The sequence below is a fragment of the Syngnathus acus genome, chromosome 17, assembly GCF_901709675.1.
Source record: "Syngnathus acus chromosome 17, fSynAcu1.2, whole genome shotgun sequence".
Lineage (NCBI taxonomy): Eukaryota > Metazoa > Chordata > Actinopteri > Syngnathiformes > Syngnathidae > Syngnathus > Syngnathus acus.
Window position 1 is genome coordinate 4659237 of NC_051102.1, and position 16287 is coordinate 4675523.

General features: G+C 48.1%; 1 protein-coding gene and 1 non-coding gene across 7 annotated transcripts in view; both read left to right on the plus strand.

Annotated features, from left to right (window-relative positions):
* Positions 1-2245: 2245 nt before the first annotated feature.
* Positions 2246-2319, plus strand: trnar-ucu. Its single transcript has one exon. It is a non-coding gene; the product is annotated as a tRNA-Arg (tRNA).
* Positions 2320-3875: 1556 nt separating this feature from the next.
* Positions 3876-16287, plus strand: part of cadm3 (cell adhesion molecule 3) — a 46402-nt gene continuing 33990 nt past the window's right edge. For 2 of the 6 annotated variants that reach the window (XM_037276122.1, XM_037276121.1), the window contains exons 1-2: positions 3876-4132; positions 6388-6564. In XM_037276122.1, coding sequence (XP_037132017.1) covers positions 6486-6564 — 79 coding nt within the window. In that variant the 5' untranslated portion in view covers positions 3876-4132; positions 6388-6485. The remainder of the gene's footprint in view (positions 4133-6387; positions 6565-16287) is intronic. The other 4 variants (XM_037276126.1, XM_037276123.1, XM_037276124.1 and 1 more) reach the window with 3 other exon arrangements.

Consider the following 16287-nt stretch of genomic DNA (forward strand, 5'->3'; position numbering starts at 1 on the left):
GTGTTGAAGCAAGTCTTTCCTAAAAGCTGCACATAGCCTCACTTAACTTTTCAAACGTCTCCTCTTATGTAAGGTGTCCTTTTTTTGCCCTCTGAAGATAGCGGCGCTAATTACATTTCTTAATCGCTTGCTACTTGTCATGTGCCAGACAGCCATTTATGTTTTAGCTTGTGCAGGATGCAGTGTCTGATGTACCATATGAGGTGTTTTCTTTTTATAAAGGTGTAAGTGAAGCCGTGAGTGCGTGCGAACAGGCTGCCTGCTTTTCCGCCCGTATGTGCCCGCGAGCGGGGTCGCACCTCCCATCGGGAGACTCGAATAAGTGAGCCGCTGCTCTTTGCTTTGCGACAGAGGAGCAGGTGTCGTGGCTGCTCTGCTCTGGCCGGGCTCCAACACGGGTGCCGTTGGGAATTTTAAGAAAACAACACGCAAGTGGCGCTTTGATCTTCCATGGGGAGGATGCTCGTTTGCACAAACATAATTTAAGTGGTCTGCGAGAGACGCAGTCATTTTTGGGAATAAACCACGTTAGAGGTTTTGGGGGATGTCTCTTTTGTAATGCTAGTCCTGGAACCTTTCTGACTGATATTCAGTTGATGCGAACTTTGAAAGTACTTGCTCAGCTTCATGATGTGAGACAGGCTTAGGATACAAACGGCGATGTTAGACAACCCTGAAGACTCGGAGTGAAGACCCCCGACCGGGCTAGTGAGACTTATTTGATGTTGATGATTTTTTTCCTTAAGTATCGGTGGCTGGTAGAGTCATCCTTCGTGAGCCCCCACTTGTTTGAAATACGTTCCTCCTGCCTAAAAAAAACATCACAGCATTTTGATGGCGTGCTCAGGTTTGCGAGTGGAACCGTGCTCATTATGGCCAAACAGTTCCATTCGAATCTCGTCAGACCACACGGGAAACGTCTCCAAAAATGGAGCTCTTTGTGCGTGTGAGCGTTTGAGAACCATGAGCACTTTTTTTTTTTTGTCTTCCCCCTCGCTCAACCGCAGATGAGCTAGTTATCCCGGGAGTGTTATTTGTTTTCCGCCGGCTCCGCTTTCCAATCTCGTGTCAGTTTAGATGTGTCAAGAAATGCATACCCGCTGCGCACGGACAGCTGTGGAGCCAGTTAGCTTTCGCCAAATTGCTTTATCTGTGCGTTAGCGGCTCGCCTGTCGGCTCGTGTTTTGGACTTGGGAGCTTGAAAAAAAGAATTGACACAGAATACACAATTAATACGCAATGACTACACAGTGACTGCACAATTACCACGTGTTGTTTTTGATTGTGTTACTTGAGCCCGCAGCAAGCGGTCCTCCTTAACTGCTGCCTTGATTGTTGCCAAGCCAACGTGATGAAGGCGCACTGTTGAGTTTTGGCCCGGTGCTTGCTTGTGTTTTAATCTTGCCTTGCAGGGACACGAAACACAAGGCAAACGAGATTTCAGATAGATTTTCTTTCTTTTTTTTTTTTTGTGTGCGTGTGTGGCTCCATTGTATTCCCCTGCAACACGATGCTGCTAAACTCAAGTTTGTGACAAAAGCATGGAATTGTATTTGTTTCTTTTTGTGTGATCTGCTTAAACGCAACTGTACAGCAATGCTACTCACATACAAAACTTAATTTTCTTTTTCTCCAATGAGTCAGTACATTTAGTGAGGCAGGACTGGCCACAAAAATGTTTTAATTCAAACGAACAACAAAAGTACAATCAATTTATAATTAATGCTATAGAAAATCGATAGCATTTTTATTTTACAATGCATGTATTTTTTTATATGTATTTTTAGTCTACTAGTGTTATTATGAAATAAAATGTTAATATTACACAGTTATTACATTATTTTTATTTTCAAATGAGTATTTTTTACTTTTTATTTAATTTGTATTTGTTTGGTTTTTTAAGATAAATTTAATTGCAAATGTAATGCAAATGTTGGCTATTTCTTATTTATTTTCCGTTTTGGGGTGTTCTTTTCTGTGTTACATGAATGACTTCCCAGTGAATTTCTTTTTTTTTTTTTAAATTGTCATTTTTATTTTAAACCATATTTGAGCTTCTTTCTATTTGATTCAGTTGCACTTATTGAATGCGCCTCTTCAGCACCCCCTGTTGGTTGCCGGTGGCGTCGCCCTGACTCCAGCTTGCGGTCCTGATGCTGAGAGATGCGGGAGGAGGAAAAGGGGAGGGGGGGCTGCAGAGTGGGTGGAGTATAAACCCTCCTTTTTCGCTGCTTGTTCTGCCAGAGTCTCTGTGGCGCAATGGAATAGCGCGCTGGACTTCTAATCCAGAGGCTCCGGGTTCGAGTCCCGGCAGAGATGAGCGTGATTGTGGCATTTTTGCAAATGTGACAAAGGCCGTCTGGCGTTCTATTTATAGCTTTAGGGGATGGGAGCTTTTGAATGAGGTGCCTGCTTGTCGTTTCAACATTGGCGCAGAATAATGATTTCTCTCAGCAAAGGTTATGCTCGTTTTAATATGCAAGTTCACATCTATAAAAAGCAAGCTTTGTGTGTGTGTGTGTCTTTACAATGCAGTCAATGTGCCAACTCAATGACACAGCTCGCCTTCCCAATCCCCGTTTCAACTTAAAGGCTGTCTTGCTAGTCAACATTGACGCCTCAATGTGCTCCACTTTTACAGGTCGTGATATTAAATTGTATGTTGTTATTTATTATTCATCATATCTGACCCTTTATTTACTATCGTGCAGTGGAACAACACGATGATAGTGAAAATCCATGTATCGTTGCCATTATATTTGCACAATAATTGTAATAACAATAGCTCTGTTTTTTAGCCCCCAAAATCCCTGAATATGCAAGGATGTAGCTGAAATTACAGTTCTAATCTTCAAATTTATATATCATACATTGAATCTTTCATATTGCATTTTTTATGTGATGTGTAAAATATTTACTTTTTGAAATTATTTGTTATTGTATTTGGGCAATATTTTCTAAAAAGAAATATTTTTAATTTGTTGACATTTTTGGGAGTGGACCCGAAGCCTTGACCAAATGTGACACATATTTTTAATATCATGATAGTTGGGTATGAGTCAAACAAGTGCGTGGTTGAAGATCTATTTTTTTTGTTTAGTGCTGGAGGCTTTTGTTATCCATGTTTAACCCCGTCATGCCACACACGCGCACACACACACACGCATACGCACACACGCATGAACACTTAATCCGCCACTAAAACTAATCCTTAATCCTCTCTGGCTAGTTGAACAAGGCAGCTCGCACTCCAGCCGCCCACGCTCCATCCTCATTCCCAAATGGGACGGCCAACATGCAAATTCAGCAATAAGTGCATGCAAACGCACCACACAACACTCACACACACACATGCTCACATATGGACATATTCAGTAAACAATTTGAGTGGTTGTGGCGACAACCACAATTATATTCGGAAATGACAAAAACCCGAGCATTATTTATTTTATTCGGACAGTTTAATTGGATGATTTCTGCCAAAGTCCAAATATTGTTTTATGACCTATCTTTAATTTGAATTCTTATCTATGTTGTTACACATTTTAAGGGATTTTTTAAAATGAGTTGTCGATCAACCAATTAACTGTCACACCTCTATTATGTTTTTCTCCTCCAGCCATCGCTGCTGACTACTATTGCTGCTTTTTTGTCTACCTCGACTATTCCACTCCACAATAGTGTGACGTTTTATTCTCTCGCACTCTCTCATGCACACACAGACACACACACACACACACATGGACACACAGCCATCCTTCCTTTTTCTTGCTTTGGCTCGGGCCCCTTCCTGCTCTGTTCTGTCATTGTGGGCCAAATGCTATTAAAATCCCCTCCCTCCCTCTCTCTCACTCCCTCTCTCTCCCTCCCTCTCGCTCGTCCCTCCCTCCCTCTCGATTGATCCAGCCCAGACTGTGTTTTGCTGCAGTGAGCGGCATCCGTGTGCGGAGAAGCGCGTGAAAACGGGCTCGCAAAAACCACAACATACAACGAGGAGGAGGTAAATATCGTGAGCGCAGCAAAAAGAGTGGAGTAGGAGAAGAAGGCGCAAAAAAAGGGAGAGCGCATCACGCACCAGGGAAAAACGGCAACAGCAGAGCCAAGTGGAGACGCTGGGAGGCGGACCGTAACGGTGCGTGTACACACTTGGTCGCATTCTACCAATTTTTCTTCTTATTTGTGGGCGCGTAGTGGAGACATCTGTCATGCGTCTGCAGGAATGTGCGTGCATTGGTGCGTGCGCGCTCGCTCGCCCGTGCACAGTGAAGCACGCTCTCCTTCCGTGTGATCTGTTATGCGAGCTCATCATCATAATCCTTTTGTTTTGTTTTGTGGGTTGTTGTTTTATTTGGAGTTTGCAAAAGGCGCTTCACAGTCTAAAAAAGTGCCTCCGTCTTTATCATCGTGCGTTGTTGTGGTCGGCCATTATTATGACGTGATAAGAAAAAAGTGTGTTGCAATAATCGAACACCATGCCTTCCACCACCCCCTCTTCCCGCTATCCCCGCCCTAACTGTCCGCCCGTCCCGCAGGCGCTCTGACGTGCGCGCGCGGCTATTTTCAGACGTGCGCGTGTGCAGCGTGTTATATTGTGTGAGACAGCAGGTGCACCTGAGCACCGCTTTGTTAATTCCCCTTAAAAGCAAGAGTTCTCCAGCTTCACTTTGCAGCGCTTGTAAACACCGACGCCGCCTTTCCCGCCGCTGCATAGCCGCCGTCACTCATTGATGCTTTTTATTCAGATCTGCTCCGTTGTTGATGCACAACGAGCGAACAACACTTTTGCACCGCTGGGCGGAGGCAACCTACCATTTTTGCCACGTGCTTTGCAATTGATGTTTTTGTTTTCCGTCGCTCGATAGACATTTTAGCTAGCTGGGGTGTGACCCACCCCACCCCACCCGCCTCTCAAAGTTAGTTGGGCAAGGCTCCGGCGCCGCTGCCAGCCGAATGCCAAGCGGCGTAGAAGATGGATGCATGGCTACTGACACGGGACGCAGCGCGACTTGCGAGGCATTATTGATGCTTCTCCGCTGCCCTGTTTGCTGTTCCGAGATACTTTTGCAGCTGTGTAATGGATGCTAGATAGCGCTGCGCGACAGAGTGCTCGTCAACCCCCCAAATACCTGAATGGCCTTTCTGCACACTTAGTTTTCTTGGCGTTGTGTTTAACGCTCAGGTGGAGGTTTGACCATATTTGGAAGTGGTTGCTTAGTGGCCTACCAGGAAGTAGCCTGGGGGCTTCTCTGCTGGTTAGCCTGAAGCTATGTTCACACTGCAGGTCAATTCCACTTTTTGTCTTTGTCCAGTGTGTGGCATGCATCACAGCTGCAGTGTGAACGTTGACTTTTGTTGTTAAGTTCTCTGAAATCACTCAGCCAACCCTTGTATTGTTTTTCACCTTCAAATGCTACTAGCAGCTATTAGCTTATTAGCTGCTAGTGATCTAAAATACTCAAATCTACAAGCGTCTTTAAACCTTTCAATTTTCCACAGCACAGCTTGCAACTGATGCCTTTCCAATCCAGCGCTCGATATTTGTCGCAATCGACACTTTCCCACTGCTTGGCTCGCTCCAGTGCCATCTTTCACCGCGTGTTTGGCCATTGGCACTTTGACTCTGCGCGACAGACGCTTTTTCCACCGCACGCACGGCTCGCTATTCGGAGGCCTTTCCACCGCTTGGCGCGCCACCGACGGCACTTCCCATCGCACGCTTTGCTATTGAGTGCGTCGAGGCTCGCTATTGATGCTTTCCGTTGCAGAGATGGCCATTAAAACGCCGGGCTCTGTCATGACATGAGCAGAAAAATACTCACAACCAAGTTGTATCAAACAAATGTAAACATAACAAAGGGAAGGACTTGTCGTTGGCGTTTTCCTATGACCCAGACTGAGCCTTTTTAAATCCAGGTAACGCGTTGCCACCATCTCGTCGGTCCACTGCAGGTCCTTCTCGTTCCTGGGCCTTTTTCATTTCAGAGGTGGTGCGAGTCGCATTAAACACGCATGCTAAAGTTAGCGTAGCCGGTGGCCAGGCCTTGTCTCCAGCCATAAATCTTGCGTCGCCGTTTTATTTCGAACACCGTTCTCTTTTTGAGGCAGTCAACTAATTGCGCTTTTGGGCCAACGATGTTGTTTGCTCTCATTCAGTCTCACCCCCCCCTGCCCCCCCCCACCCCCAGCCCTCCCTCGTCATTCCTCTCCCGCTCATTACCGTCTTCGTTCCCGACTCCCCCTTTAGCTCTCCCTCCCTCCCTCCCTCCCTCAGCGGCGTGTTACGTATGACACACGAGCCGATCGATGCACGGGCGAGGTCGTTTCTTCACGGCGGGAGACGGCGTAGAGCAATAACAAACCAATAACCACCCTGACGTTTTCCTGCAGGTAACCTCCATCAGGACCCCGCCCCTCGCCTCCTCCTTGGAACTCCCCCACGCCCTGCCAATTGGGATTCAACAAGCAGGATATCGGCGCCACCAAGCATGGCTTTCCCATCAACTCTGTTATGGATTGTCAGCGTAATGACGCTACTCTCGACGGTTTGCAGCAACGTCGTCTTTGGTGAGTACACCCTGAACTCCCACCCCCTCCCTGGGGTGGGGGCTCTTCCCTCCGCATCCCGCTTTATCTCTTGTTCTGCCTGTTATCTGTTGAGGCTTTTTGCGGCTTTCCCGTATTAAAACAAGGGGAGCGCTGAAGTGGAACTAACCACATGGGACACCCCCACTTGAGCCCGCTTGCGTGTCCATGGAAACACACACAAAAAACTCTGGCCTCGTTTCCACCACGAGGTTGTCTCGTTCACTTCGGGATCATTGTTGATGTTTGATGCAGTGCCCACAATCTCCCGTGTCTCTTCATCTTATCATCAAAACCTGATCTGCACTTACTGTGCCCTGGCAAAGTAGAAATCGGGTTTACGGGTCAGTTCGGCATGCGAGCCGTCCATAATCTGCACTTAGTGATCCAAACGTGTACCACGGCGATATGAACTCGAGCGCCATATGGATTGTTTGTTCGGTTGACAGAGATTTCTTCAGTTAAAATATACTTTCATGAAGCAAGGAAAACAAAAGTAACATGAAAAATTATTCGCACAAGCTTCAGGCTTTCGGGTGCCTTCTCTTTGTGACGGAGCCCTAAAGTGGATCACTTTTGTGGTGGAAGCGGTCGCGCAAGTCTTGGTGTTGTTTATTTAGGAAAGCTGAAGGGGAACGAACATATTTTGCAGCTCACGTCTCAACATTTTATGCAAAAAAACAAGCAAAGCGCCGGGCCCATTGTCACCCAACCTGGCGGAGCGGTAGAGCGTGCCAAAGAAGAAGCCCGGGGTGTCGGATCCCGTTTAATAGTCAACGCGTGCCGGCGGAGGTCCCGTATGCGCTCCGTTGGCCACGGGAAGAAAAACACCCAGTACACACTGCGGCGCTTTATCAAACATGCTGTCGTGCTCCACCTTTGATTGAGCAATTGTGCTTCTAGACACAGATGACAATTTAGCTCCTTTCACATGGGAGTGTTAGCAAACGTGCAGCCGCAACACAGGGCTTGTGCCTTTCAGACATAACGGAGGGGAAAGTAGGGGAGCAGGAATTGTTACCGGTTTGGCGTGTTGTGTGCAAGTTGACGCGTCAGAGGCGGGATGGGATGGATGACAGAGAGAAGAGCGAAAGTTGACACTCCATTCACTTCTTCTCTCGCCTTGTTGTGTTGGAAGCGTTTGTCACTGCTGATTCATAGCTGTCAAATTTGAGGGTATGCTGTGAAAAAAACAAGACGTGCTCATGTGCCACAGTCTCCCCTTGGCTGCTGCTACCTGCTTTCTTGCTCTGTGTGTGTGTGTACAGTAATAATAGCGTGTTTGCACTCCAAACACAGCGCAGGGACGGACGGACGGACGGGCGTGGCTTAGGATATGCATCCAGCAGTGGAGCCAGAATGTTGCGTCTACTTGCGTAATCAGTCATTAGTAATCATCAGTAACGGTAATCAGTAATATGCCTTCCGACGCCGACTTGGACTTGAGAGTGGACTTTCCACATTTGCATGGACGTTACTTGTGCGCCCACACTTCCACCGCAACAGCTGGCTCCTCCACTTGATGAATTCTAAATCCATTTTGCATGCGCTAGCAGCGTGGGAACACTGAGCAAAGGATGGATGCCGTGCACTCTCCTTTACTTTGTTGTCCACCATCTTGGACGGATGTGCATGTGCCCGCCGGGCACTGCAACCCATCCTCGCTGAGGTCGGGCTTGGGCTCTGTTTTGTGTCATCTGGTCTGCCCAGCTGAGTCATGATGCAAAGTCATTTCCAGCATTAGGACACGGTCATATCAACTTCAACAAAAGCACACGTTGGAGTGTAAGGTGTCCGTTGGAATGTTGGAAATCCGTCTTTTCGATTCCGGCTCTTTTGGAAAAACTTTACCCCAACCATAAGCTTGAAACTAACCCATCACCCTGAGCCCCTTACTTTTTTCCCCTTGGTACAGCTCCCCTCACCGTTACCTCGTGTTTACCTTGCCGTCACAGCGCTCATATTAGTCTGACTTTGTATTTAAGTCACTTTTTGTCGGTAAATGTGCCATCTCACCGGAGACACACGCTAATATTACTTACACTAGATCAAATAGGATGACGCGGCTCCCGGGAAATGAGAACATCCGCCCCCGTTCACACCGCAGGCAGGCATTCATCAGAGTTAAACTGGCTTCTTTTCTTCATCACCTTAAGTACGGGAATTTGTCGTAGCGCCGCAATAAATAGTCACAATGAATCGTCCGCCCCGGTCCCGCTCGCCAGCGAGTTGGCAAACGAGACGCCGCTGGCTTTTTCCCGGAAGCTTTGCGCGAGGCACACGGGACGCACGCCAACATTTCAACAGACGAGCCATCCAAAGGAGAAACATGGCGGATAGCGAGAGGTCACGCAATGGTTAGAGCGCCAGAATGACCTTTCTGGCTCCAGAAACATTGCAATTGAAGGAGGAATGTTACTCATCCGCCAACCGGAGCAGCTGAGACTGAGGCTTCCTGACGTTAAACTGGACTTCTTGCGTAGGATGGCTACTGTTTTTCAAGTTGCGTATCGTACTCAGCGGGGCTCGCCGATGAATCGACAGCATCCGCGTCAAGTGTTCAAAGTTGACTCATTGCTAATCACATTTTTGGCATCTCATCTTCCAAGCAGTCAATCTACGGAGCACTTTCAGCTCTTGTTGTTGCTGGCCAAAGATGGCCAGCCAGACGGCGCTAGTTGCTTGCATAGCGGTTAGCGGCGCCTCGCTATCTTCATCTAATCCGATCACAGCTCGCCCTGAAAGATTCATTCCGGTGTGGCTAGCCAAGCAACGAGGGCAGCGACGCAGTTATGCTGCATCTTTGTCGCCAAATTTGATCATTCCTGGACAGCGACGAGAACTTTATTCATATCACCACACAGAGCATCATTTGATGGCATTGTCACGGCGCCCTCTGCTATAACGACGACCATTACGTAAGAGCTCGAGTTAAGGATTAAGGTTTTGGTGTCGCTTTAGGCTTAGGGGTAAGATTCCAAGCCGTTTGCCCTTCCTTCACTTACGGTTCAGGTTACAAAACGGAGTGTGGAGACGGCGGCGTGAGTTACTAAAAGCATGGTGTAAGGTGAAATCCGCCTTTTGTATTCTTCTAAATCTGTAGAATCTCATTAGCGGAAACATAAATTGTTGGGCTTTTGTGGGATCTTAACAGCTTAAAGGAGGTAGTCTCGTCAGGATCCCCAATCGCTTTTGGAACCAAGGGAGCAAAATGTCAATATGGAGCCGAGCGGCTCGTTACTTTCACGGGGTGACGAATGGTAAAAAGCCGTGGCTGAGCTTGTTGTTGGTTGTTAGCCATGGTGCTGCTGAATCAGTCTTCAGTCACTCAGAGAGGGGGAGGGCGTGGTGGCTAGCGGGAGGGCATCATAATCATAATGGAGTCTCCACGCTAAAAGGGTCCTGAGGCACAAAGATCTACTTAGCATAAATTATTCAATGTTATGTATAACAGAGATAGAGAATGCAGAGCTCAGCAAAATCAATGGATGAACACGAGACATCAGAGGACACAATCCATCCATTTTCCATCCACCCATCCATCTTTCTGTTTTGAGATGGGAGATCATCCATCGGTCGTCAGTCTTTACATCCATCCAAGCTTCCATTCATCTGTATCCATCCATTCCCATCTTTCCGTCCTTGGTGCTCTAGCGCCACCAGCCGCTTTGACCTGCTCTTGCTCTCGTCATTTACGCTTGGGCCTCTCTTTGAGAGCGGCTCTTATTAATAGCCGCATGTCATATGTGAAGCTATTTTTAATATGCGTGTTTTGTTGGTGAAGATCTGCAGAGATAAAAGCAGAACTTGAGCGTGAAACTCGCTCGTACCGGCTGCGGTGGAAAAACCCCCAACAATCTTTGTGGGGTTTTTAATCAATCAGCCGCCGCATTTATTAAGGGCCGCTGCGAACGGGAGTACTAATTGCTTTTCTGCCAGATGCCTACCCTTGGCAAGCTAGCCAAGACACAATCCAGCAAATAGCCCGAGCCTGAGTCGGCACATCCAAATGTAAACCAATCTCAGGCTGTCACCGTGGTTTTGGCGTGCGATTCCCTCGCTGAGGCGCATCTCGGCTAGTTAATGAGTCAGCGCTTATCAGCCGGCCTTGTTAACAGGCGGAGGGCCCGGCTTCCGAGCCGCCTTTTTTTGCTTTTGGGCGCTATGGCTAATGCACCGCCATTACCTCTGCTGCCGTTTTCTTGGCAGGCTGCGGGAGGATTCAGTGGTAAACAAACAGGAAATGGGCATCCAGCCACCGAGACAGAGGCGGCCCTGTCGCGTGGAGGTGAACCCGAGACGCGAAATCTTCCTGCCAAGCGACCCTTAATCGTTATCGTGGGCCTCAAATTGATAAATAAATGGGAACCGCCCATCAACGCTAAGCAACGTCCGACTTTCCGGACCTCGTGCAGCTATCCATTGGAGTCTGTCCCTTGACACGTCTATCCAGAACCCCAATCATCCATCCGTGGATCCATTGTCTCGACAACCTGACCGACCGTCGGTCCACCCATCCGCTATCCATTCATCCATCCATTCACTCGTCCATCCTCCCATCTGTTGTCCATACAGCCGTCTTTCAATCAGCTGAGCCATCGGTCCGACCTTACGCACTTCCATCCATCCGGCCGACCATCCATGTCCCCAGCCGCCACTCATCTGTCCATCCTGTCCTTCTGCCCATCTTTACATCCATCCACTCATCTGTCCATCTGCCCATCAGTCCATTCCTCCATCCACCTGTCTGTCCATCTGTTCCTCCACCTATTCATCCATCCATCTGTTCATTTGCCCATTCAGCTGCATCAGTCTGTTCGTCCACCTACTCGTTCGTCCGTCCGTCCGTCCATCCACCTGTCCGCTCACTATCCAGATGGCCGGCTTTGCCTGCGGACTCTTCTGAGCCTCGCGGTGGCACCTCGGTAATTGGGTCACCGCGGCGGAATCGGGGCGCAGCCGGCCAACGGCGCGCCTAATCCGCGTGGCCTTCCAAGAGCTCCTTTTCCCTCGGTACGGCTGCACATCCAGCTGCGGAATTCGTGGCGCAATTAGTGCCTCCCCTTCGAGGAAGCTCGGGAGCTGACACATTGGCCGCCGCACAAACGGCGTAATAAGCACCGACATGGAATAGATGGGACTCGTGGAATCGTTACGCCGTCGGGAAGAACTATACTTGGATTCTACTCGGCCCATTGCTGCCCAATGGGGCTCATTATCATGACTCTGTTTGAACCCCTTACACATCGCCGTCCGTCAGTTTCCCAGCTCGCCGTTTTGTGCGTATGAGGTAGCAATATTGAACGTGGCGGCGCTGAAGATGAGCCGTGGATTTGTCTTCTTCGGACATAGGCTTGTGTGCGAGGGAGATAGCGGGAAATTTAGCAGATCAAACTTGACACCCACGCCCCTTTGTGTCGAAAGCAATTAGACGATTTCACACTGGCTTTGCCTCAATTGACTTATCAGGGGCGTAACGGTACAGATTTGTTCGCCTGTCCCTTTCAGGAAAAATTTGCCAAAGTCAGCCTTTGCGCAGCTGCTGCATCTCAGCCCTTTGTGTTTTAGGAAGAAACTACTTTCAATGTGTTACAGTGGCGCGCAGTGGTTAGCACGTCCGCCTCACAGTTTAGAGGGTGCGGGTTTGACTTTGCCAATTGTTAAAGCTACCTGCCGCTGAAAAGGAAGAGGTGACATTTGCGGGATGATGCTGGCCACGTCCAATTTTCCTCTTCTATTCGCAGATCATTTTGCTTGACTAAGTGTAGCAACAGCTGCGAGGAGCTTGGACCTTGCCAATTTCTCATATCGTGCTATTGATTGTAGCGCCCCCTGCTGCCCCAAAGCGGAGGAATAGACAACATCCATCATGACTTTTTTCACCTTAATGTTACTTTGAACGGCAACGGCGCTCGGGGGGATTTTGTGGCTGCGCACTCAACGGGCCTCTTAAGAAAGGCATCCATCAGTCTGCAAGCGTCTCTCAAGGTCGGCGAAATTCTGCCATCTGCCTTCCATGCGTCCGTCCGCTCACATCTGCCCGTTCGTTTGTCCAACCATCCATCGAGCCATCCGGCTACATGGCACCGTAGATTCGTGCCCGTCTGTTTGCCTCTCATTTCATCCATCTGTCTGTCTATTTATCTGCCATTCACCCGTCCATCAGTCTGCCCATCCTTTTGTCTGTCGTTCTGTCCATCTGGCCGTACACAAGTCATGGATTAGTTTGTCCACGTGTCTTCCCAAGTCCTCTCGTTCATCCGGCTAGCCATCCGTTTGCCAGTTGTCTCTCAAGGTCGAGGAAAATTCCGCCGAGCTGTTGGGCCTTGAAAGTATCGCTGCTGCCGATTAAACAAACAAGAGCGGTCTCGGGATGAACTAATTCACATTGTTTCCACCAACAACATCTCAATTTCCCTCACCCGACTTCACCCCTGCCTCTCGTTATCCGCCGGAAATTCTCCGACGGACGTTTTTTAATTGATTGCCGTCAGGTCGTTGATGCATTCCCTCCCAGTCGGAGCGACTCAGGATTTAGAGACAGACGCGTCTTTGTCGGGCAGCGTGTGCCGCTTTGGTATCGATTGGGTCCGAGTGCCAAGGGTCCGGGGCCAGAGTATGAGAGCGCCGAGGTTGTCTTTGTTGATATGCCATCACTTCGCCCGCTTCCTTGGGAGAGGCTCCTTGGCTAAATGTCTCTTTATAGCCAGATAAAGCCGTTGTAATTCATCCAAGCGTCCCTTTGGAGGACGTCTATGCCTTGGCATTGAATTTACAGTCCATTCTTTTAAGATGGGACGCAATCCTGAGTGCCCGATTAGGTCAGAGTCTGCTCCGTGCGGTCTATTTCAAAATCCAGATTCGAACATGACAGAACTGTCAGGCAGCGTGCGGGTTTGCGCAACAGCTTTTCACGAGTGGCTGATTGTTTGACTGCGAGTCAATTATTCAATATGACTGGATCGTTTCGTATGTACCTGTGCCTGAGAAAACAAGCCTGGGGAGTCTGTGTCAACAATCTGCTTCTTCCTCGTCACTTTGTGCTTCAAAAAAGTCTCAAAATATTGTTTCCTGATACGGGGGTGGGGGGCCCGCGATGCGCCCACGGGGCGCCCGCGGACCTTGAGGTGGAACTCGGTTGCCGATTACCCGCTCGCAAGGGAACCTTTTAAGGCGGAACGCAATCGCTCACGGCGGCTTCAGTCATATTCTGCTGGCGTCAAAGTCTTGTTGGCCTTTTCCTTTGCTAAGTTCCTCTTTACTGCCAGATAAAGCAGCTCTAATCCACCTAGGAGGAGGTACACTCACATGGAAATGAAACGGGACTGTTGCGGGAAGATTAGACAACCGACCTGACTATGTCAGCGCTCTGCCAATTGTACCAGCTTTCAAAGGGTGGCTTTTATATGGCAAAAGTGGCTAAAAATGCCCTTGTGTAACGGATGTTTATATAGATATTATATATGGGTACAGAACGATGGGACAGTAGAGAGGCGTAAACAACAGGGCGGCTCAGCCTCTGGCTAGCCAAATGCTTTTGGCATCACCGAAAATTCACAAATAAACAAATTACATTTACGACTGAGTTCGAAGCCATTTGATGGTGCGCTTAGCCACGTTAAAGAGGTCCAAATGGCTGAGTGTATTTCTGAGTCCATCGTGTGTGTGTGTTTGGTAACATCTCATGCGAGGCTGAGTGAAAGCAGCTTAGAGGCAGGAGCATATTCGTTTCCAAGTAAATCTCAATTAGCCGCACATTTAGCCGCACTTGGCTGGATACTCGGGTGCGGCACTAATCAGAATTGTCTCGTGCGTCGCAAACGACAAACGTGTACGTAGCTTTGTAAAGACTGACAAAATCATCATTGCTAATCCTAAAAAAGCTTGAAGACTAAATTGCGGCCTTATAAATGGTCTTTGATGTTTCCAGAAACTTTTAGACTGGTAATAGTCTCCAAAATTGTGTTCAGGTACTTCCAAGTGAAGACGCTTGGTTTGTAGCAGACCAAACGGCACGTTTGATGTTTCGTATTTTAGTTGCTGTTGATCGTCATTGATATTTGTAAAAATGCCGGCCGGCTACACGGGTGTTCGATTTCCTCCTGCGTGCTCCTTCTTCCTTCTGTGTTTTTTGTCCTACTTGCGAGGCGCTTCTTTTGTTCCGATTTTGTTTCCCCTCGCTCCCCGATGCTGTTGTTTTTGCCGCCTCTGCGCTTTGTGCTCGCCATCATTAGCTCTCGCTAGCTTCTTTTCTTCCTCCGCCATCTCACCCCTACCGCGTTGTTCCCGCTCACGCACACACGCACGCACGCACGCCTCCATTACCGCCCGTGTCTTCCCGCTAATCAGCTTACGCGCCGTGTGTCCAAGCTGCCGTGTCTGCCTTCCTCCTCCCTTTTGTTTTGCTGTTCATTCAGCCGGCGGATTAGGGACGGCTGTTTGCCGCCTTTTGTCTGCGCGGCGAGGCGATGGCCGAGACGGACGTGGTCAAGACGCTCGCTCGGCGTCGTGTCTTGACTTTTTGTCGCCTTGACGTTGGATGTTCCGTCTTTGTTTTTCAAAGCGCACGAGGATGCAAAATTGTCTTTAATAGTCATAAACATGTGCATCCGCTTTGCAAATACTTGTAGAACTTGTATGTATTTATGAAATAGTCAATTGTATTTATAAACACAAAATGGTCAAGTCTTACATTCTTTGGGTTAGAGTTAGGGTTCTTTGATGTCGATGAAATCACCAATTATTCGATTAAATGGTTGCACAAAATGAATAGTACTGTAAATTCAAATTGTTGCCAAATGAACGTTTATGGTCAAGAAAATGCCTTCATCCGGTTTGTTGAAGCCTAAATTGTCATTGATTGTTCCCACTAAATTGAATTGAATGAACTACTTTTGGTTGATTCAATTCTCCAAATTATGAAACAGCATTTATGTTCACGTTCTTCAATTGTCTTTGATGCTTGGGAAAACAATCTGCTTTTAAAAGCTACATCACCTGTCTCAATGTATACTCACCCATATTGATGATGATGATGATTACGGAGCATGCGGAATTCACCCGAGGTGCGTGCGTGCGCGCTTGATTCCCGGCCGTTGACTGACTGCTGATCGATGGCACGGCCTTATTCCTAACGATTAAGCGCCAGATGCCTTTTTTTTTTTGTCCCGAGCTGCAGCTGTCACTGGCGAAAATGAGTCATCCCTCTTTAAGAAAGAAAAACAAACTCTCAAGGTTAACCTAGAGGAGTCATTTGTGCCCATCGGCCAACGGGGACGCTCGTTTACATTGGCAGCCAACGCGAGAACTCAATTGTGCTTATTGACGTGGAGCTATTGCGACCGCTGACAAAAATGAGGAAATAATCGTCGGGAAGAAGGTTGCTTGATAATGAGCCGGAGTGGCAAAGCGTTACACAACAGTGACATTTAGCGTTATGAGATCATCGTCTATAGAGCGCAATCTGGTGCTCAAAGCAGGCGCTAACCTTATTACAAATGGACCAGTTGCAAATTTGACTTGACGCTAAACTGTTTTGTGTTTGCCACAATGTCTACTTCGACAAAATTATCTGAAAGTGTCTGTGCCCTAACCTACTTGTGCCAATTGTGTTGTTTCATTGAAGATGCAAAACGTGCAATTACAATTTGGCCATAATCTGGATTTGCCACGTACGTTAGATTCATCAAAGACTAAGTTGCCTTT